The sequence below is a fragment of the Carcharhinus amblyrhynchos genome, chromosome 5 (assembly GCF_965287045.1).
Source record: "Carcharhinus amblyrhynchos chromosome 5, sCarAmb.v2.hapA, whole genome shotgun sequence".
Classification (NCBI taxonomy): Eukaryota; Metazoa; Chordata; class Chondrichthyes; order Carcharhiniformes; family Carcharhinidae; genus Carcharhinus; species Carcharhinus amblyrhynchos.
In genome coordinates this window covers 66,806,534-66,828,925 of record NC_137328.1, presented here as the reverse complement: position 1 = coordinate 66,828,925, position 22,392 = coordinate 66,806,534, and the positions used below count along the sequence as shown (strand labels likewise).

The 22,392-nt window shown below is 42.5% G+C and overlaps 1 protein-coding gene across 3 annotated transcripts in view; it reads left to right on the top strand.

Annotated features, from left to right (window-relative positions):
• LOC145343086 (casein kinase I) overlaps window positions 1–22,392 on the top strand; it is a 214,327-nt gene that overhangs the window by 55,762 nt on the left and 136,173 nt on the right. For all 3 annotated transcript variants that reach the window (XM_080188949.1, XM_080188948.1, XM_080188947.1), the window contains exons 3-4: window positions 9,656–9,696; window positions 12,705–12,774. In XM_080188949.1, coding sequence (XP_080045075.1) covers window positions 9,656–9,696; window positions 12,705–12,774 — 111 coding nt within the window. The remainder of the gene's footprint in view (window positions 1–9,655; window positions 9,697–12,704; window positions 12,775–22,392) is intronic.

The following is a 22,392-nucleotide window of genomic DNA, read 5'->3' as shown; positions in this document are numbered from 1 at the left end:
TTCATTTGTAAAAGTGCTTGCAATGTGACCCTGTGGCACATAACCCATAGTAAGAAGTCTCAACACCAGGTTAAAATCCAACAGGTTTTCATGACCCATAATCCATAGTCATTAAAACGACAAAAACTTGCATAGCATTTTTAATGAGCTAAATATCCCAAGTCAGAATTTCTTGGGCCTCAGCAATTTCTTTCCTTATCAACCACCGGATCTGAAGACCTAATTGGGTACTTAGTCTTTGACCTAATGAAATGGTCGAATGTTTTCCTTCAGTTTGCCATTAACATTGTTCACCTCGATCTGAGCTACTTTTGGGTTCATCACCTCTTTGATAGTCTTCTCTTCAGTAAAGACTCACATGAAGTAGTTATTTAATTGCCATCACGATATGGCAAATTGAACCATTTTTCTCATAAGCCCCAGTTTACTTCAAACAATTTTCTTACTGACATTTCTGTAAAATATTTTGCTGTGTCTTTTAGTGTTTTTGAAGTTTCTTCCTTCATACGTGGCCAATCCAGCTTTCCATCCTTTATTTTCATACTTGTTCATTATTATTCAATTTTTACTTAAGTGCTTTCGTTATCAAAACATCTCACCCTGAAATTCAGCATTTTTGAAATATATTTATTCTGCATATTTGCAACCACTTCTACTTTAGAAAAAAGTGCCATTTGCTGTTTGACAGTACTTTTTTGAAAAAAAGGCTTTTAAAGGTTTGTTTATCAGTGTCATAAGTAGGTTTACGTTACGTTACATTGCATATTAGAGGCCAGGCTCCAAGCCATCACCAATATCTTCAGAGTGTATGGGCCTTACAATAAACATTCACATGACAAGGTTCTCCCCCTATACACCGCCACCACCACCACCACCGTCTTTCGAACAATGGGAGGACACCAGAGAATCCAAAGGGAACCCACGCAGACCCTGGGAGAACGTGCTGAAGTGTTGTGAGGCACCACTGTCACCGTGCATCCAGTTTACCAATTGCTCCTTTTACGTTGACTTGTCCAGTTCATTTCCTCATCATTCTTAGATCTCCCTGAATCCAGTCTAGTGTTCTTGTTTTTGTACTGACTGTTTTCCTTTCTCGTTGAACCTTAAAACTTCCATTGTGGCCACTACTGCCAAGATACTTCGCAACGTTGAATGTGTCTATCTATTCATAATCAAAGCCAACAATATCTTGATGATGTTGTATGATTTGCTGCTGCTGCTGAGGCAGTTCCATTGGGATGACTTTCTTCATGCTAAAAATGAATTTGGAGGTGACAGGAACCCAATGTGTGACCTACAAGTCGTCACAGGTGGGGCAGATAGTGGTTGGAGGAGTGAGTAGGTGGGGTGCCTGGCCTGTCTTGTGCTCCTTTTGCTGTTGACCCTTGGCTTCAGCTTGCTCCTGGTGGGGAAACCCAAGGTGATCTTGCACCAGGGTTCCCAGGTGTTGGTAGGGATGTTACTGTTTTTCGAGGAGACATTGAGGGTGGCCTTGAAGCTTTCTTCTGCCTGCCTGCTGCTCGCTTGCAATGTCAAAGCTTTGAATGGCGAAAGAGATTGTATCAGGTGTGAAGATGATGTGGCCTGCCCAGCAGAGCTGACGTGTGGTTAATTCTTTGATGTTGGCCTCAGCGAGAACACTGACGTTGGGTCACCTATCCTGCCAATGGAGTTGCAGGATCTGGCAGAGGCAGTATTTGCGACACTTGAGTTTAGAGGTGCCTCGTATACCATGTCTGAGCCACATTACAGAGCGGATATCACTATTATTCCAGACCATGAGCTTGGTACCTGCTCATAGGTCCTGATTCTCAAACAGACTCTTCCTTAGGCAAGCAAAAGCTGCACTGGCACACTGAAGGCAATGTTGAACTTTTTTTATCAATGTCTGTCTTTGATAGTCAACTCCCAAGATAATAGAAGTGCTCCACATTATCCAAAGTCTCATCATAGATTTTGATTGGGGGCATGGGCAGTAGTGTGCAGTGCTGTGTTGTGTTATGAGGGCACAGGGGGAGGAGGATCTTTGTCATATGAATGTAAGGCCCATACACTCTGAAGATATTGGTGATGGCTTGGAGCCTGCCCTCTAAGTGTGCAAGTATCATCTGCATGCTGTAGTTTATGACCTGAGGATGGGAAGACCTTGGATCTGGTTTGCAGTTGGCAGAGGTTGAACAGATTCTAGTTTTTTTTGCTGTTGGTTAGCTCCATTCTAAGAGGGGGCTCGCTGAGGGCGAGAAGGAGCATTGCAGCATGAAAGTTGAGAGTATTGTCAGTGTGATGACACAACCTTGCTTTGACACCAGTCTGAATGTGAATTAGGTCTGTGGTGGATTCATTGAGGGGTGGGGGGGAGGAAAGCTTGCATATGGAGCAGGCAGAGAGTGGTGACAAATTTTTGGGGGCAGCTATAACAGATGCTTCATAATCCCTCACTGTTGAAGGCCTTTTTGAGATCAAAGGTGACTTTATACTAAGGTTGATGCTGTTCCCTGCATTTCTGTTATACTTGCCACACAATGAAGATTGTCTGTTAGGACACTTAGTGGATGGAATTCATGTTGTGACTGAAGCAGTCCTTCAGCCACAGGGAGAAGGTGATTGAGGAGGACTCTTGCAATAACCTGTGGCCAATATCTGGGAAATTCCTCTGTTTTAACTGCAGTTAGACTTATCACATTCCTTGAAGATGGTCACAATTTGGGCATCCCTGAAATCTCCTGGCATGCTCTCCTCCCAAATAAGGGACATGTATTTGCACCAATAATGCTTCACTGCCGTATTTTAGTGCTGCAGTGTGGATTCCATGTGTTCCTGATGCTGCCTTGTTCTTGAGCTGTCGGATGACTTTTCTACTTTGTGCTGGTTTGGGGTTGTGCTGAGATGCTTTCAGGTGCCTGTGGACAGGGTCAAGGACACATGTGAAATACAGTCCCTTTTGTTAAGGAGATCTTCAAAACGTCCCTTCCAGTGAGTGCTCACTCCCTCTCTACTGTTGGCCAGCAGTGCGGTGGTCCTTTCAGTGCTTGGGTTGTAGGTGGTCTTGACTGTACTACAAGTGCATCATGGTTGTCAGCTAACTGCTGGACCTCCTTGCGCTTTCTCCACCCACCATCTGTTCATTGGGTTGTAGGTTTTTTACTGGATCTCTGTCTTCAGTCATCTGTCGAGTTGCTTGCTTATTCTTGAGTTGAGACAATCCTTGGCTTGTGGCTTATCAGCTCTGTACTTGGTTTTGAGGGGTGGAAGATGCCTATGCTTTTAATGTGGGTTTGCCTTCTTTCTTAGCTGCCATGTGGGCTTGAAGGACTAAAGCCTTGATCCAGTGGCATGGGGATCCAAGATGATTGGAGACCAGCCTCCATTGTATGGGCCTAAGACGTTAAAGTACACATGCTCCTGTTTTTCGTTCTCCTTCCCGCAGGACTACTGTCTCACTGCGAGGGGGCCCTGTTCCATCCCTCCCACTTAGATTGGCTTGTACCTTTACTTGTTAACGGAAGTGCTCTCTGCAGCAAAATTGACGCTACCTTTCACACCTTTTTATATTTCTTATTGGCATAGATTATATTTATTTTTCCACGGTTGTCCAGTTTAGTTTATTACTGTTAATTTCAGATTCTCCTGTAAAAAGAGTGCTTTCCCACAATTTATTTTGCACAAATAATGCATTGTAATAGGAACACTTTAGTTATTTTATTTCTCTCATCCTTATTATACTTTGTCGAGCCAATTTTATTCTGTTATACGGAGGAGGGTGGAATTTTACAAAGCCTGCGAGAGAGGTAAATGAGGCAAATGGGGTGACTTAAATGGATGGGATGTGACAGTTGTTTGAGATGCAAAGATAAGGTCAGTGGTGTGTCTGTAGTGTATCAAGCCTTATGCTGGCTTGTGGTGGTTTCATCCTTGTAACACATTGGCATGTCTCGAATACTCAATAGCTTAAAACGTTTTGTAATGGCATTCTACCTTCAGGGTAAAGCCAGGGTTACCTTGTCCACATTCGTTTGGTGACGTACAGTAGGCAGCTTTGTGCAATTGTGAGGTCAGTGGTCTTTCTCATTGAACACAAAGGAGAATGACAACTTGCATGGAGGCTGAGAACCTGCCAGGGAGTTGGGAATTGGGGGTGGTAAGTGGTTTGTGAGATGCAGCCAAGGGCATGGAGCAGTGAAGTGGGAAGGGTGTTCTGGGTGGGATGGGAGGAGGAGTAGTGGGGACGGTCAGTCCAGGTCAGAAAATGAACGGCATAAAGGGAAGGGTCAGTCATGTTTGAATGTGGGTGCATTTCAGGGTGTTGGCAGAATCCTTAGAGGGCTTTGAGTCAAACTACAAGATTTAAATTATCCCGACCAAAGGTGCTTTTGGAAAATATGCTTTAAAATGTGTGGAAGGGTTGAGCTAGCAAGTTCAGCATTGGCGACTGAGATGAACATTCAATGAAGACTGAGTGAGAAAAACAATGTTTCTCCCACAATAAAGGGAAATGTCTCCAACTTTCCTGTAACCATCAATGCATGTCAACTGCATAGCACATGTGAATAAAATGAAATCGATGTCTGTGAAATATTTACAAGTTAAAGTTAATTTTGAACAGTACCTGTACTTGGTTTGTGTTCCTAAGTCTTTGGTTAATGACAATGGAGTTGGACAGAAGTTTTGGCTGTGATGCTGAGTCTACATGTTTGATGTGGAGGCTCTTTATAGCTCGCCCATAGCTGCAGCATTGCCAGCTGAAAAGCACTCCATGTCAAGTGTAACCTCCTGCATGTTGTCAGGACTTCTAATTTTAATATTGTGGGAGATGAGGTCAAAAACAGAATGCTGGAAAATCTCAGCAGGTATGACAACATACCTAAAAAGAATTACATCTTCAAGGAAAGAGCAGCACAGTGACACCAGTGGTTAGCACTGCTGCCTCGCAACGTCAGGAACCCACTGATTCCTGGCTTGGGTCACTGTCTGTGTGGAGTTTGCACATTCTCCTTGTGTCTGTATGGGTTTCCTCAGGGTGCTCCAGTTTCGACCCACAGTTGGAACAAGGAATGTTCCACATACCCCATAAAAAGACAAGTGTAGCTATGATCCATGCGGATATCCATTGCTGTTCCTTTGATTTTGGAGAAAGTGGGATGAGTTAAAGGAGAAGGAGAGAGAGGGAGAGAATGAGTTCAGCCAGGTGGAAGTTGAGTGGTAGTGGATGGGAATTGTTTAGGCCTCTTTTTTTTTCAAGAAAGCAAAGGATCCTCAGGCTGTCCTGGTGTGGGATGGAAGTGTAGAGAGATTGCGCATTGATTGTGACTAGGAAGTTGTCAATATGACGCAGGGCATCAGAGGAATTCTGGATGTAGGTGGGGAGGGAATGGAGAACGGGAGTGAGAATGGAGTCAGATAAAAGAAAATAAGTTCTGTGGGGCAGAAGTACACTGACACAATGGGCCTATCAAGATAGTCCTTTTTGTGGATTTTGGGAAGTTGGTAGAAACAAGCTCTCTGGGGTTGGGAGACTGAGGTTGGAAGCTGTTGTGGCGTGTGGGGGACAGCGGGGGGGTGCGTGAGGAGGAAGGCATCTGAGAAAATTAGGCCAGTGATGTTAGAGATAAGGCTTGATGTTCAGTCATGGTCCGGGGGAGGTGGGAGGAAGTATCTGAATTGGCGCTCAGCCTCTGCAAGCTAGTGGTCAGTATGCCAGATGACAACAGCAATCCCTTTGTCAGCAGGTTTGATGAAAAATGTCAGGGTTGGACCTGAGGGAGCAAAGGATGGAAAGCTCAAGGAGGGTGGATTCCATGGGTCCTGGCTACAATTGTCTTTTTATGGAGTATGTGGAACATTCCTTGTTCCAGGGCTACCCAGGTTCCCTCCCACAACCTGGTTTACTGGTACATCAATGACTATTTTGGTGCCACTTCATGCTCTCGTCCAGACCTCCCAAAATTCATCAACTTGGCTTCTGGTTTCCACCCCTCCATTGTCTTCACATGGTTTATTTCAGATACTTCCCTTCCCTTCTTTTGACCTTTTTCTGTCTCCATTTCAAGTTGAAGTCTCACAACACCAGGTTAAAGTCCAATCAGTTTATTTGATAGTAAACCCACAAGCTTTCAGAAATGCTGTTCCTTCGTCAGGTGTGTGCAAAGTTCTCCTGACGAAGGAACAGTGTTTCTGAAAGTTTGTGGGTTTACGATCAAACTGTTTGGACTTTAACCTGGTATTGTGAGACTTCTTACTGTGTTTACCCAAGTCCAACACTAGCATCTCCACTCAGGCAACAAACTATCTACCAATATCCATGACAAGCCCACTGACACTCACAGCTATCTGGACAACAGCTCATGGCACCCTACATCTTGCATGGACCTTTCTCTCATCTCCTTCCCCTCTGCATTTGTTCTGATGATGCCATTTTCCAAAGTGGTGTTTCTAATAGGTGTTCCTTTTTCCTCAACCATGGATTCCCATTTACAGTTGTTGATGGGGCCCTCAATGGCGTGCAGTTGATCTCCTGTGCCATGACCCTTATCCCCTCTCCTCCCTCACAGTACAAGGATGGAGCCTCCCCCCGTCCCCCCACCGTGTTCTCACCCTCCTCACTCACTTCCCCCTCCTCGCTCACCTCACCCCCCCCGCCCCCTCCTCGCTCACCTCACCCCCCCGCCCCCTCCTCGCTCACCTCACCCCCCCGCCCCCTCCTCGCTCACCTCACCCCCCCGCCCCCTCCTCGCTCACCTCACCCCCCCCGCCCCCTCCTCGCTCACCTCACCCCCCCCGCCCCCTCCTCGCTCACCTCACCCCCCCCGCCCCCTCCTCGCTCACCTCACCCCCCCCGCCCCCTCCTCGCTCACCTCACCCCCCCCGCCCCCTCCTCGCTCACCTCACCCCCCCCGCCCCCTCCTCGCTCACCTCACCCCCCCCCCGCCCCCTCCTCGCTCACCTCACCCCCCCCCCGCCCCCTCCTCGCTCACCTCACCGAAGTTCCAAAGCATTCATTCCAGGTTAAGCAGTGTTTCACTTGCACCTCTTTCAATTTGATGTATTGCATTCGCTGCTCCCACTGTGGTCACCTCTCAGAGAATCCAAGCCTGGACTAGGTGATGGCTTTGCTGAGCGCCTTCGGTCTGTGCGCAGTCAGGACTCTGACTTTCCGATTGCTTGGCATTTTAACACACAATCCTGCTCCCATGCCCACATGTCTGTCCTTGGCTTGCTGCAATGTTCCAGTGAAGCTCAGTGCAAACCTGGAGGAACGGCATCTCATCTGGCTAGACAGCCTTCTGCTCTAAACATCAAATTCATCAAGTTCAGATGATTTGCTCCACGTCATCTCGACCCTTTGTTTTCATTCTAGTTTATTTAATTTTTTTACTATTCTCTACCTTTTTTATTTCTTGTCTCTCGATTTTTCTTTCCCCCTACTTTATACCCCTTCCCTTTTTCTGTTCCTTTGGCACACCGCTCTTTCTCCTTCTTCTCCTTCTTCTCCTTCTTCTCCTTCTTCTCCTCCTCCTCCTCCTCCTCCTCCTCCTCCTCCTCCTCCTCCTCCTCCTCCTCCTCCTCCTCCCCCCCCCCCCCCTCGCACACGCTCTCTCTCTCTCCACCATTGTTCCTTGTGGTTGCAGATGCCAGCATTCACAGTAATTTGCTTTTGTCCTAAATTGCCCCTTAGTGTCAGGGGGTTGATAGGGTTATGGGGATAGGGCCTGGGTGGGATTGTGGTCACTGCAGACTGGGTGGGCCACATAACCACCTTTTGCATTGTGGGGATTCCATGATAATAGACGTTTAGCGAAGAAGTTCCAGAACTTCGGACCTTGGCCACTGAAGTCATAGCCCCTTGCAGCATTACAAATAGATGACTCCTTGTCATATCCTGATTCAAACCTCAGTCAACCCCAACACTGTCCCCTTTGCATGCAAACACAGGAGAGCTAAGGCTGAAACACTCACTCTTGATGGAGCAGCTGATTTAGGTGATGTCCTAATCTTGGCTACTGCATTCCCCCCCCCCCCCCCCCCCCCAAAAGCTCCTGATGGCCTGTCATTTTAATTCTCCATCTTGTTGTCACACTGACCATCTCTGTCCTTGGCTGACTATTCTGTTCAAGGGAAGTTGAAGAAACAGCACTTCAGCCTTTGGTTAAGCACTTTAAAGAAAAGGCATCCAGAAGACTAATGTTTTACATCAGTACACCAGTTCTAGGCATGTCATTTTGTTGTTTCTTTTCTTGCCCCATTGCCATTCTGTTTGTCCATGTAAGACTAATTACTTCTGTCATTCACTCTCCTGTCTTTCACCATTCCTTATGTCCTTGTTCCACTCAACCCCTTGCTGAAAACCTATTATGTCTCCTCCTGTTCTGATTCCAGGTCATGGGACTGACATGTTAACTGTTTCTCTCTGCAGTTGCTGCCTGACCTGCTGAGTATTTGCAATGTATTCTGTTTTTGAGGTTTCCATTAACCATTTGATTAGGAAAAAAGTTTGAATATTGAGGCATTGCTTTACAAAGAGCTAATGTATGTCATTGAGCATGGGTCATAGGGAGATGGGACTTGGTGACTCACAGGTTGGTAGAAGAAATGACTGTCAGAGTCTCTGATGTGCCCTCTCCCTGGTGTGTCCGTTCTGTGTCCCACTCTTTTGCCCCCCACCCCACTCATTTGCATATCTCGCCTCCTTTTGCTCCACTATCAGTTGCCCTGAGTGCAGTTCTGTTGAGCCTGTGTCATCATGCATCCCTTCCACCCCCCAATGCCATCCCAACAAGACCTGCCCTCCATCTGTTTCTTTTAAGCAAGTTGTTGCAACTTTTTTCACCCAAGATTTTGGTCTCTTCCTTTGGCATATTTCCCCCTCCCTATCCATGAAATGCTTGGTTTTACATTAAGGATATCACTTAAATGAAAATTACTGTCTTTGGATGGGGGGGCGTGGGGTCTTGCTCTTCCTTGTGCACAATCTCTCTTGGATTTGCTCACTGACAGAGTGATGAGAGGTAATAGCATAGAAGGAAGCTATTTGTCTCGTCTCCGGGAGTAATTCAGCTAGTCCCACTTCCCTACCCTTTCTTCATAGCTTTGCAGGTTTTTCTTTCCAGACACTAAAATTTACTCATTTCAGAGAGCTGGTGCAGACACAATGGGCCTAATGGCTGCCCTTTGCTGTAACAATTGTTAGTATTTATTTCCCATCTGTCATTGTCTGTTTTCTTTGCCCCAGTTTTGCTCCTTGTTAACTGGGGAGCCTGTTTTCTTTTTGTTTTTTGATCACACTTAAAAGGGAAATTATGCTGGAAATGTTTATGATGCAGTATCTTTCTCTTGTGCTGATGGAAGGGAGGTTAAAGTTTCGTTTTACGTCTGGCTTTGCTCTGGAATCACCCCTCCATGTTTTCTGTGCAACTTTACTGACGAAATAATTGCAGAACCCGTTCCCACAACTTGTCGGATTTTATAACAAATTACACAATGTTTCATGCTCCAATTTGGAATTATCTTTTTGGTATCCTTTTAAAATGGTTGTTTTTTCATAGCGTCATTAATGTATGTAATTGTTTCGATTGGCAAAATAACTACTCAAATTACTGCACTGTCGACAAAGCAGCAAAATCTTAAAGGAGTCTAATTGTTTTCTTTTTTCTTCTTCAAGGTAAAAACTTGTACACAAATGAGTATGTGGCAATTAAACTGGTAAGTCAGTAACTATTATTACTGTCTATAACTGCTGTTGTGACTGGATCCTTAGTAATTCCGAATTGACGATTGGATTTCTTTTTAGTCATGTGCAAGTTGCACATGCAGTTGTGTTGGTTATGTTTAAAAGGCAAATAATTAACATTTTAGTTTACAGCATTCAAAAGATGTCTTGATAAGGATGCAGTGAAACCCTCAGGAATTTTGCTTTAAAAGTTTTTTTCCTGAATTATTTTAAGGGAAGCATTTATGTGGTGTGGCAGTCGCTTCAAGATTAAGTAGTTTCTTTTTGCCCCCATACTCAAAGCTTGATTTCCTGACAGTGTCCCTGTGCAAAATAGAATTGCATCTCTAAACTGTTGGCAGCCACTGTGGTGATATTTTATAAATGCGTCAAGGGCAGAGGGTATTTAAGGACAGAGTGGGATCCATTAGTGACCAAAAAGGTAATTTGAATGTGGTGAAGGAAGATGTGGCTTAAGAACATTGTAGCATTAATTTCAAGAAAAAAGGGCCATGGATGGCTGAAGTAATTTCAGGCCTGTCAGCCTAACCTCACTAGTCAGCAAATTATTGGGAAAATTCTGCAAGACAGTGTAAACTGACTTCTGGAGAGGTATGGATTATCAGGGACAGTCAGCATGGATTTGTTAAAGGAAATGTAGTGTCTGACTACTGTGATTTAGTTGTTGGAGGAGATAGTGAGGAAGGTTTGGCTAACATGTTGGTTGTGGTCTGCATGGATTTTAGGCTATTTGTCAAGGCCCCACATGGCAGATAGGTCAGAAAATTAAAAGCTCATGAGATCTAAGGAAGTGGCAAGTTGGATCCAAAATTGGCTCAGTGGCAGTAAGTAACAGGTAATGGTCCACAGGTATTTGTGATTTTGAGGGTTGATTTATTGTGCGGCTTCAAGAGAGCTTGAAACACAATTTTCATGGTATACATAAATGATTTAGACTTAAAACGCAGGGGTCTTTAAGTTTTTATATTTTATGAAAACTGGCAGTGATTGACAACGCGGAAGAACATTGTAGACTGCTGTAAGACCCAGTCAACAGGTCAGGTGGCAGCAAAATGATAACTGAATTCAATTCTGAGACATTTGAAGTAATGCAGTTTGGAAGGGTAAATACAGTAATGGGATTGTGAAAAATGTAGAGGAGAGGAGGGACCGAGAAACGTATGTCCGCAGATTCCCAAAAAGTATTAGGACGGGTACATCAGGTGGTCAGGTTTCTTTCCTTTACTGGCTGAGGCCTAGAGTATAAGAGCAGAGGTTATGCGTGTACTGTGTATGAGTTGTAACACAACCATTTTGCGTTTAGTCCTGATCACTGCATTATAGGAAGGATGTGATCATGTTAGAAAGGCCATAAAAGAAAGTTGAAGATGTTGCCAGGAATAGAGGATTTTGGTTTTGAGGACAGGTTTGATCGGCTTTGTATGTTTTCTTTGGAACAATGGAAGAAGCAAGATGTGTGGTCCTCACTTAAAACGAAGGTGCCTCGCTAGAGTGGATAAGAAAGTCAAGTGTCTGTTTGCAGGAGGCAGCATAGCTTTATGGTAAATTCGTAGAAGGACTAGAGAGGCTGAAAAGAGTAACATTTTAAACAAGGGTGGTGGGGGACTGGAAGTCACTGTCTGAAAGAGTGATAACTGCAGTTGTCCTTGTGCATTTAAAAAAACTAATATGTACATGGGATGCTGTGACCTGTGGAAGGTGGGATTGGATTGGACAACTGTTTTTCTTAGCCAGTGCAGACATGGTAGGTCGTAATTCCACTGGAGCCGTAAATCTTTTCAAGTATCGTTGTCAGTGATGAAGTCAAGGAGTTTCACTGGGATTAATGCATTTTGGCTTCGATTGAGATGCTTGATATCAATGTGGAAAGATCAGGCTCGTAGATTTAGTACAATGGCCAAACCATTTTCTGCCCAATTGGCCTGATTTGAGTAACTATGTAAGTCTCGGTATTAGTATGCTGCGTGGGCCAATAGTTGATGCATGGATGCGGTATCTTCATTGGAATTGGTATTTCCTGCAGCACAGAAGGTATAATTTTGATTTGCTTTTTGCAGAATCACTCACTGAAGTGTTAAATTACAAAATTTCCCTTAACTTGTATTAAAGTCCTTGTACATTGATAGTAATTTTTCTTGGACTGTTTATCGCCTGTTAGAATTAATGATTTACATTTAGCATTGGGTACAATAGATAGATACACAGAAATTGGTAAACTGACACTGCATGGTTGATTTACATCTCTCTTGACTAGTTGCAACAAATTTTAAAGGATTTGTTTCATTTAGTTAAAAGATCAAATGCATTTGATCACTTGTTTTGCTTGTTTGAGACTGAGGACTTGATTTTGAGTTGTTACAATTGGTTTAGTTGTTCACTGCCAGACCTGGCTGGAACACACACAGAACAGGTCCTGCTCACTCAGTACTCAGCATCAACCTGGAATGTAAAGATAACCCATGGCTTTTCTACTTGACTGCAAACTGTCTTCCGAAAGCCCTCTTCAATGTCTGCACGCTTTCTCTCTCTCTCTTTCTCTCCCCCCCCCACCCCCGTTTCCACGCACAAGTACAATAAATATTAGTTAACTGTTGTGCTTGAGATGCCTCATGCTTATCTGCATGTTTGCAACAGTATGTTAACTTGAATTTTGTAGTTTCTTTCCTGCTATCTGCAAATGGGAACTGTATATTTGGCGGTGGGGTGGTGGGGGAACTCCCCTGCTTTCCATGATGGTGAGGCTGGTTTTGAATTGAATAGCTGGCAAGCTTAAACAATGTTTATTTTGTTGAACAGCAGGTATTGAAACAACAACATCTTTCGTTTTTATAATGCCTTGACCTTAAGAGTGCACTGGGACGTTTTACTAAGTCACTACATTTCATTTTGAAATTATCTGAAATTAATTGAGGTAACAAAGTGCAAAGTAAATTAGGGATTACTTTCCTGGTTGTTGAAACAGTTTTTTTTTCATATTTAGGAACCTATGAAGTCCAGAGCACCACAACTTCACTTGGAATATAGGTTCTACAAACAGCTGGGATCTGGAGGTAAATGTCAACATCTAGTCATAACACAATACTTCTAAATTGTTGATGAATGGATATTAAGAGCTTCTGACATTTTATTTTTTGATGACAATGTGATTTGATGAGCAGCAATTAAGTTTGTTTGATTCTGAATTATGATTCAAGAGCAATAATTTAGTTGAGCTAGAGTTGCAATTCATTTTGTTTTTACAAAGACCAGTGATGAACATGTTAAGTTGTTTTGGAGAAGTGTAATATTTTGTTTGATTTTAGTGAATTGTTGCAGATATGATTAGTCATGTTGAGAAAATATAAACTAACAGTTTGGTCAAGGTAGGTGTGCAGGTACAAATTTAATTTGTCCACTGCACATGGAACAATTTACATGGTCAAAGTCTGACACAAATTAAACCTTGAATTGGGCTAAACAGACCCTCTATACTATTTGTCACTTGGAATGAAGAATATATAATCTGATTGTAATCGTTTGTTTTATTTGCAATGATTAACTTCGTTCCCAATGATTGTCTGTATAAGAACAATAGAGACAGGAGGAGTAGCAGCAGGGGAACTTGAACTCTACTGAAGCATAGTGTGAATAGCAGACAACAAACTTGTATCATAATTAAAGAACTGTATTATTAAAAAAAAGTTCATGCAACAGCTGCACAGCTTGTATATACAGCTTAACTAACTGCAAACTAGTTATTGGAGATCCCCTCGTTCTGAAATATTTGGTGCGCTTAAAATCTGTAAGGATTGATTTAGTCAATGACAGTGATGGTCATGGAAATTGGTTAGCACTACTTTCCTGATGTGAAATGTGGGTGGTTTAAATAGGAGGGCCTGTATGTGTAATATATAGTTTAGTATGCAGTGGTGTGGGCTCCTTTAGAATTTAACTCTTTTTTTTAAAACAAAGTTGCAACTTCAGTTTATCAGTAAGGGAAGTTCAGTTTGCAAGCAGCTGAAATGTCAGCTTTCACTTGTTCATTGCAAGTGGTAAGATTACAGGGATTCAGTCTCACTTCTGATTTCCCAAGAGCACCGTGAAATGTTGGGTGGGATTTTTCTGTTCGCAGGGAGCTGGGTCAGGACAAGGTTGCTGGTTGATTTGTTAATTGGTTTAAGTCTTGCCATGCAGCTGTTGGTGTGCACACGAGTTTATGTTCCTGTATCCGAGGATGGTTTTCAAAAACTATTTCAAAATTTTTCCACTTGCTCATGGTTCTTTTTGGAATGAATTGATGTGAGTGAACCTTTTCGGAAAGATCTTTAGAAATGGATCAAATTCGGATTGTGTTTTTGGGCTTAATGTCTTGCGTCAGCCAATGAAAGGGCGCTCTGTCTCCTTCTGAGTTTTCATTGGTTGGATAGGGTGAATTAAATATGAGCACCCTTAACGTAATTTATTGGAGTCGGAACCAGTTTCTGGTTGAGAACTGATACGATGCAAAGGTCTATACATTTCATAGAACATAGAACATAGAACATAGAACATTACAGCGCAGAACAGGCCCTTCGGCCCACGATGTTGCGCCGACCAGTTACAAAAACAATGACCCACTAGCCTATACCAATCCCTTTTCGTCCATAAACCTATCCAGAGATCTCTTAAACGCCCCCAAACTAGACGCATTTACAACTGCAGCAGGCAGGGCATTCCAATCCCTCACCACCCGCTGGGTAAAGAACCTACCCCTGACATCCGTCCTGTAGCTACCCCCCCTTAATTTAAAGCCATGCCCCCTCGTGCTAGCTTTCTCCAGTTTAATAATCACCTTAATTTAGAAATGCATTGCACCAGTACCTATAGTGGTTGGTTTGTGTGTGGCAACAGCCAGTAGCAAATGAAACCTGCTTTCCAGTACTAACAATCAGCCTTTCCAAACAGGTTGCAGAGAGTTGCCTGTGAGACCCCAAAGTTAGTATTAGCTTCTTGATATTATGCTCAGTCCTCAAATTGTTTCTTTGAAAAGGGTGGTATACTGAGAGGATGAGGCTGGTCATGGACAGCTGGAGCCAAGCTTTCTGTCTGTGCTCAAGCCCTAAAGAAACTTCAGGGAATTGACTTAATTTTTCCCACAAATTTGCACATTCCTCCATGCCCTTTTCTCAACATCAAACTGATTTCTACCTTTCACTTTGCTACAATGGCCCCTCATTTAGCCAGTACCATCCTGCCTGTCTATTCAGTTCTTGGCATCTCCCCTGCTTAGACAGAACTCCTTAAAGTATCTCTATTGTGTCTTTAATTTCCCAACTGCTGCTTGTTTTTAAACTTCTCCCTCCTGCTGAGCTGTCGCTGTTTTGCACTTGTCAATGTAAAGCAATTTGAAATGTGCCCCTGCATAAGGGGTGCTATAAATTGCAAGTAGTTGTCCAGTGATATTAAAAACTGCAACTGTTTTGTTGACCATTTATCCATGACCATGTCCATTTCTTAGATTATGTATTTCAAGATGCTGGAAATGAATAATGATTAAAAGCGCAAATGAAAATAACTTTTTTCTTGGACTATATATTGATTGAGAAGGCATTTTCATGTGTGGGGCAGGGTGGATGAGCCAGGAGCCCTTTTATGCCTTTGTTTTGTTCATGTATTTGTATTAGCTTAACAGCCAGTATCATGTTTTGAAGAAGTGCAACTTGGAGGTGATAATAGTTACTCAGCTGTATTTTTGATCTATTAATGCCTTAAGCTGGAACACATGGATCAGATTTAATCTGAGAAGGATATAGCTGTTTAGTCAGTGGTGACTGGTGAGAGCAGATCCTTCATTGCGTGGACATAGCCAGTCGGAATTTTCTGTGAAACCTTTTTGGATGCAGTTTTTGTGGAGAGCTGATAGTTTATAAATTTAACCAAATTGCCTGTAAATGCTGATTTATATTTGAAGAAATAGCATCTCATGTTTTTTTAATATCAAACCTTGATTTTTAAGAGTTTGTCTCATGACCTTTGAGCTGGGTTTGGCATTACTAATTTAGATACCAACACACAACAAAGAGGTGAAGTATCGAAACTTGCAGTAAGAATGGAGAAAAGTTGAGAACACAGATGACAGTGTGTGGAAACAAACCAAAGACAACAAAAGAGTCAAATGAAGATATGGAGAGTACAACATAATGAGGACTGGAAGAGAAGAGGGTAGAATTCCAGGAAGAGAGAAATGTTTTCTGTGCATTTCCAATGCCATGGTAATTAACACGATGATAGTGTTTTAAACATTGTTCTTGCCTGATCCATACGTAACTATCAATTACTGCAAATACAGTCTGAAAATAGGAAGTAACTAATAACAGTTTTAGAAACTTTGGGGGTCAGCACAGCCGCAATACACCTCTGCTTTGTAAAACTTCGAATTTTACCATTGTTTTTAGACCAGGCTCAACACGTTTATTATCCAGGCATAAAACTGTTCTGAACAAGAGTCTTATCAGACTCAAAGTTAACGCAGTTTCTACTCCATATATACTGCCAGGCCTGCTGAATTTTTTTGGAACTTTTGTTTGCACTTCAGATCTCCAGGTTTGGCAGTATTTTGCTATTATTTAAAACAGATTCAGTTTGGTTCAAAGATTTGGCAGATTTTTCATGGGCATGAACTGAAAGTGGAGGGGAGCAGCACTGCGAACTATGTGAATAGAAATGGAAGAATGTTTTTTAAAGTGAATTTCACCGATGAATCTTGGCTTAATTCTGATGGATTGGCTTCTGCTTCCTATTACTTTTTTTTCAGATGCTCGCAAAGTGCAAGCTGCTAATTTTGGAGAACCAGAGCTGTAATAGAAATTGGATTCCGAGCTCTTGAAGTCATGAGCCAATTAGGGTGGGAAAAAAACTGAAGGGGAACTGTAAACATAAGACTTGTACCTGATTCACTGAATAAAATTTTTGTGGGTCAGAGAAAGATTTTCAAAAAAATACTTCAGTAAAATTCCATAAGGACTGTTTTTATTGGAATTTTCAAGTTTCCCCAAACACTTCAGAATCAAATGACAAGCATTAAGCCTCCCCCTCGCAATTTTAGTCTGGCAGGCACAATTCTTGGGTGTCCAAACCCCACACAAGACACCCCCAGCCTCTGGTGCAACTAATTGGTCTCTTTGGAAACACTTTGGGCTACTGAGTGATTAACAGGTTCATCCAATTGCACGTGAGATGAGATGAAATGAATGAATGAATTTCAGATGATTTGACATTGCTGTTCTCCTGGTTAATTACGTACTTATTCAGTCAGTGTTAGGTTTTCTGTGCTTGATGCAAGTGCAAATTATTTGTTTAAAAATATGTGCATCAGAAAAGACTCTCTTCAAGATTATGCGAGTAGCTGAAGTGCTGAGGCATCCTTCTGTGAGACAAATGTTTTGAAAAATTGTATTTTGTTTTCCAGGTTTTAAATTATGATTTGACACTGAGGGTTAATTATTTCTAAAAGATTACTGTTCACAATGATGTATTGCAGTGTGATCATCATGTTAAATGGCAGATCTAGCAATCAAAACCGAGGAATTGTTAGGCTCTTGTTATGACTGGGATGGGAGGAGCGTGCAGCTTATCTAACCCCACTACACCACAGATTGCACCATTGGTTTAAAAGTTTAATTCATTCAAGAAAATGCCAATTATTTACCTTCAGTACCATTTGACCCAGAATAAAATAGACTTTAACCAGGTTTTTTTCAATGAACTCAATGATTTATTATAAAATGCAACTTTTTGAAACAAATTTTAAGAACTGGTGCACACACACTTATAGTCAGCGTATAATTATTTATCCATTTTTGTAAAAATTCCACAGCACTTCTGCAAGTAGGGATTCAATGTGTGTGCATGTGATAAGCAGAGATGGGTTTTGGAGAATAACTTTGACATAAACGGATAAAGTTGATAGGGTTTTGATGCTGTTGACCTGGAGCCCCCTCATGTGAAGACAGACTACTGAACCTGCTAGATAACTGGAGGCTCTCAGTGGAGCTTCGGCATGGAGGAGAATGTAGACTTGGATCAATTCTTATTTCAAGTTTTCAAATGCAGAGAAGTTATTCTTTCTCTGCAGGTTGATAATCTTGCATGTAATTTCAGACAAGATCGAGGTGAGTTAGGGGACGTCCTTCTCGACATAGTCCCCAAAACACGCTGATTTCAGAAGTCACACATCAAACATTCTGTCATATGATTTCCACTAAATCACTAGCCTTTGCCAGGTTTCTTCCCCCCGCCCCCAAAAATCAATTAAAATGATTGCAGTTCAAACTAAACTGCTCTATTTCCCCCTCAAGTACCATGTTGGTCTTGTGATTTCTTCGAAAAAGGCAGCATTGCTCCCAGTCCAATGGTTAAAAAAAGTCAGCATTCAAGTGTTTTGATATCCATATCTTTGAAAACCATATTTCCCTTTCAAAATATTATGCTAACACTCTGAAAGTCAGCAACACTACAATTAGTAATCTTTCAGTTCTCTCACTATGATCCTAAGCCACCTTGGAGACCAATCTGTTCTACAAGAGTGTGTAGAATGTTGTCTAGAGGAGTCTGAAGCATACCTTAGAAAAAACATTGATCTGTTGAAGCCCGTGTTTTACAAGCTGAATTTCCAGTGGCATAGGTTATCCACATCCCATCTACAACCATGGTGGAGCTGTTGAGTAAAGGAGCAGAGGTTCAAGCATTTGGAGGTATCTTCAACTTAAAAGTGCTGAATATGCAATCCTTCTCTCTCATTCTGATATTCACATTTATAAATGCCAACACATTTTTATTTATATACTGTCTTTAATATAATAAAACACTCCAAAGCATTTCCAAAGAGTTGAAACAGCTGCATCATGATAGGTTGAAAAGACGTGTGGGTTCGGTGGATTGGCGTGCTTAAAAAATTGCTCCTTAGTGTAAAGGGGTACTAGGTTGGATAAATACATGGGGTTATGGGGATACGACCTGAGTGGGATTGTGGTCAGTGCAGACTTGATCTGCCGAGTGGCCTCTTTCTGTACTGCAGCATTCATGATGACCAAAATCTTGGACAAAGAAGAAGATTTTGAGGTGCATCTTAAAGGTGGACAGTGAGATCCAAGAGATACGGAGGCTGTTCCAGAACTTGGGACCTCAGCAACTGAAAGCATGGCCAGCAATTGTGTAGCAATTAAAATTGTGGATGCCCAAGAGGCCTGAATTAGATGAGCGCCAGTATCTCTTGAGTGCTGTGTGACTGAGGGTAGAGCTCAGATATGGGGAGGAATGAGGCCATGTGAAAACAAGGATGAATTTTGAAATAGTGTTATTGTTTAACTAGATGCCATTATAGGTCAGCAAACGCAGGAGCGATAGGGGAATGGAAGTTGCTGCAAGTTGGAAAGCTGGTAATAGCACTCCAGACGAAGTTTATGGAGAGTGGAATGTAGGAGGGCAGTCTGGAGTACATTGGAATTATCACGTCCGAAGCTGAGGAAGGCAGGAATGAGAATTTATTCAGAATGAACCAAAACAAGGGTGAAGTTAGTTGAGTTATGGAGTTGGAGTTAAACAGTCGTAGTCATGGTTGGAAGCTCCTTGGTGGGTTCAGATGTGACATCAGGATTGCAAGCATAAGAAATAGGAGCAGGAGTAGGCCATCTAGCCCTTCGAGCCTGCCCTGCCATTCAATAAGATCTTGGCTGATCTGAAGTGGATCAGTTCCACTTTCCCGCTTTCCCCATAACCCTTAGTTCCCTTGTCTATCAGAAACCTATCTACCCGTGACTTAAATATATTTAGCGAGGTAGCCTCCACCACTGCAATGGGCAGAGAATTCCAGAGATTCACCACCCTTTGAGTGAAGAAGTTCCTCCGCAACTTCGATCTAAACTGCCCCCCCCCCCCCACTTTTTATCTTGAGGCTGTGCCCTCTAGTCCTGCTATCCTTTGAGTGGGAAGAATCTCTACCTCTACCCTATCCATCCCCTTCATTATCTTGTACGTCTCTATAAGATCCCCCCTCATCCTTCTAAACTCCAAGTGCAGACCCAGTCTATTTAGTCTCTCTCCATAGGCCAACCCCCTCATCTCTGGTATCAGCCTAGTGAACCTCCTCTGCACTCCCTCCAAGGCCAATATATCCTTCTGTAAGTGTGGCGACCAAAACTGCACACAGTACTCCAGCTGCAGCCTCACCGGTACCCTGTACAGTCGCAGCAAGACCTCCCTACTTTTGTATTCTAAGCAGACTGGCTTAATCTTCAGTTGCCAAGGAGATTGGCAGAGTTTGTAGCTTGGAGAACAGAGTTGGAACTAGGTATAACCCAATGTTGCTTCATGATGATTTCACCATTTAGTTCTGCAGTCTCTCCATTTAAATAATATGCAGCTTTTCTAGTCTTTCTGCATTTTTGCATTTGCACTTTTCCATATTTTAGCACCTCTGCCAATTTTCCATCCACTCAGTTAGCTTATCAAAATCCCTTTGCAGACTTACTGTCCTCTTGGCAACCTACTTTCCTACCTATCTTTGTGTCATTGGAAAATTGAGTTACCACATGTTCAGTACCTTCAAGCAAGTTGATGAGAGAGATTGTACATATTTTAGGTCCTAGCATTGAACCCTGTGGCATTCCACGAGTAACAGCTAGCCAACCCAAAAATGTCAACTGTTTCTGTTGACTAACCAATGCCTTTTACATCATGTTACCCCCTAAGCAATGTTTTGTAAGGTAATGTTTGATGGAACACCTTAGAAATATATTTTGGAATTCAATTGTACCATTGATTAAAGATTCCTCTAATTTGAGGTCAGTCATTAATCCTTTTCAATTGCACGTTGCCTGGTTGAAAATAGCCTGCTTCTTGGTTAATACATGTCTAAACTATTAGCCCAAAATGCACTCTAAGCTCCACTTTGAGGCTATCTTTACTATTCTGATTGGTCCCATTTATGTGAAGGTTAAAATCACTGATGGTTATTGTAGTATTTTTCTTACAAGCCTCCACTTCTTCTTTGTTATATGCTATCTGACAAGCTATTTTGACAAGGTTGAGAAATTACTCCCAGAAGTGACTTGTATTTGAGCTATTTATTACCTCTACCCAAACTTATTCAACATCCAAATCTCCTGGATGAAGCTTATCTCTTAATACTGTATTAATGTTATTCTTAATTGACAGTGGCCCACAACCTTTTCCTCGTTTCCTGTCATTGCAAAACGTCAGATATCTTCCATTCTTCCCTATTAATTAGAGGGACAGACATTACTAGCCTTAACAGTAAGGCAGCATTCAACTGAAGATTGAGAAGGATCTCTAACAGTTATCACTGGGGAAAAGGAAACCCCCCAATTCCTGATATAATCCTGATGCAATACAAGATCGTGGTTGTTCAAATGCACTTTACTGCAGCCTCATGACCTCATGGGAGGAGTTCCTTAGGGAAGCCTTCTCGGCCCAGCTATCTTTTACAGCTTATTAGTTTTGCCTTTCCAATGTCAGGAATGGGTCTTTTGGCTGATGTATACATTTCTAATTCACTTAGAGCTCTACTGGTAATTATGCAGCCAATGCAAGCCTATGGCAGGACTTGAATAACATTGTGGTTTGGATGACAAATAACAGTGTGCTAAGTGAAGACATTTCAAACAAGAAAAAACATTTGTTCCCCTGACCTTCGGAGGCCATTCCAAACACTCATATCTTGAAGATCAGCATTTACAAGGCTATTAACAGTAGCCATATCAATACCATGAATGCAAAGTCAGGCAAGGCACATGGACTCTGTGGTGCTTGGCTCATCTCTAGTCAGCTCATGGTTTCTCATTGAGCAAGTTAAATGAGGGAATGTAGGAGGGCATTCTTAATTGAGGTGCTAACCTGGTGAAGCTGCAATACAGAACAACTTGCATAGAAACAGCATGCAATCGAGCTATGTGATCCCACAGCTAGTGGATCAGATCTGAACTCTGCATTCTTGCCATATCCAGTCATGAATGGTGGTAGACAAACAATTAACAGGAGGAAGAGGCTCCACAAATAGCCCCATCCTCAATGATGGGGGAGCCCAGCACTTGAGTTCAAAACATAAGGCTGAAGCATTTGTATTGATGTACATTCAGAACGGTTAAGTGGTTGATCTATCTTGACTCCTCCTAAGGACCTGAGTATGAAATGTCAGCCTTCATCCAGTTTTCATTCCCACTTGATATCAAGAAATGGCTGAAGCCCCTAGATATTGCAGAGGCAATGGGCCATGGCAGCTTTGCAGCAATTACACTGAAGATCTGTGCTCCAGAGCTAACCTGCCCCATTGTCAAGCCAGTAAAGTTAAGACACCGGCATGCACCCGACCAGTGTGGAAGATTGCTCAGATATGTCCTGTCTACAAAAAGCCAGACAAATCCAATCTGGTCAATGCTTGCCTCACTCTACGTTTGTTGAACAAATTGATGGAAAGTGTCATGCGACAATGTTATCAAGTGGCACTTGCACAGTTAAACAACCTGCTCATTGATGCTCCGTTTGGATTTCACTCAGACTATCTGGATCAAACCTCAGTGTAGCCTTGACCTAAATATGGACAAAAGAACTGAACCTGATGAGTGACTTCCCTTGGCCCCAAGGGAAAGTTTGATTTAGATGTGGCATCAAAGAACACTAAAATTGATATCAGT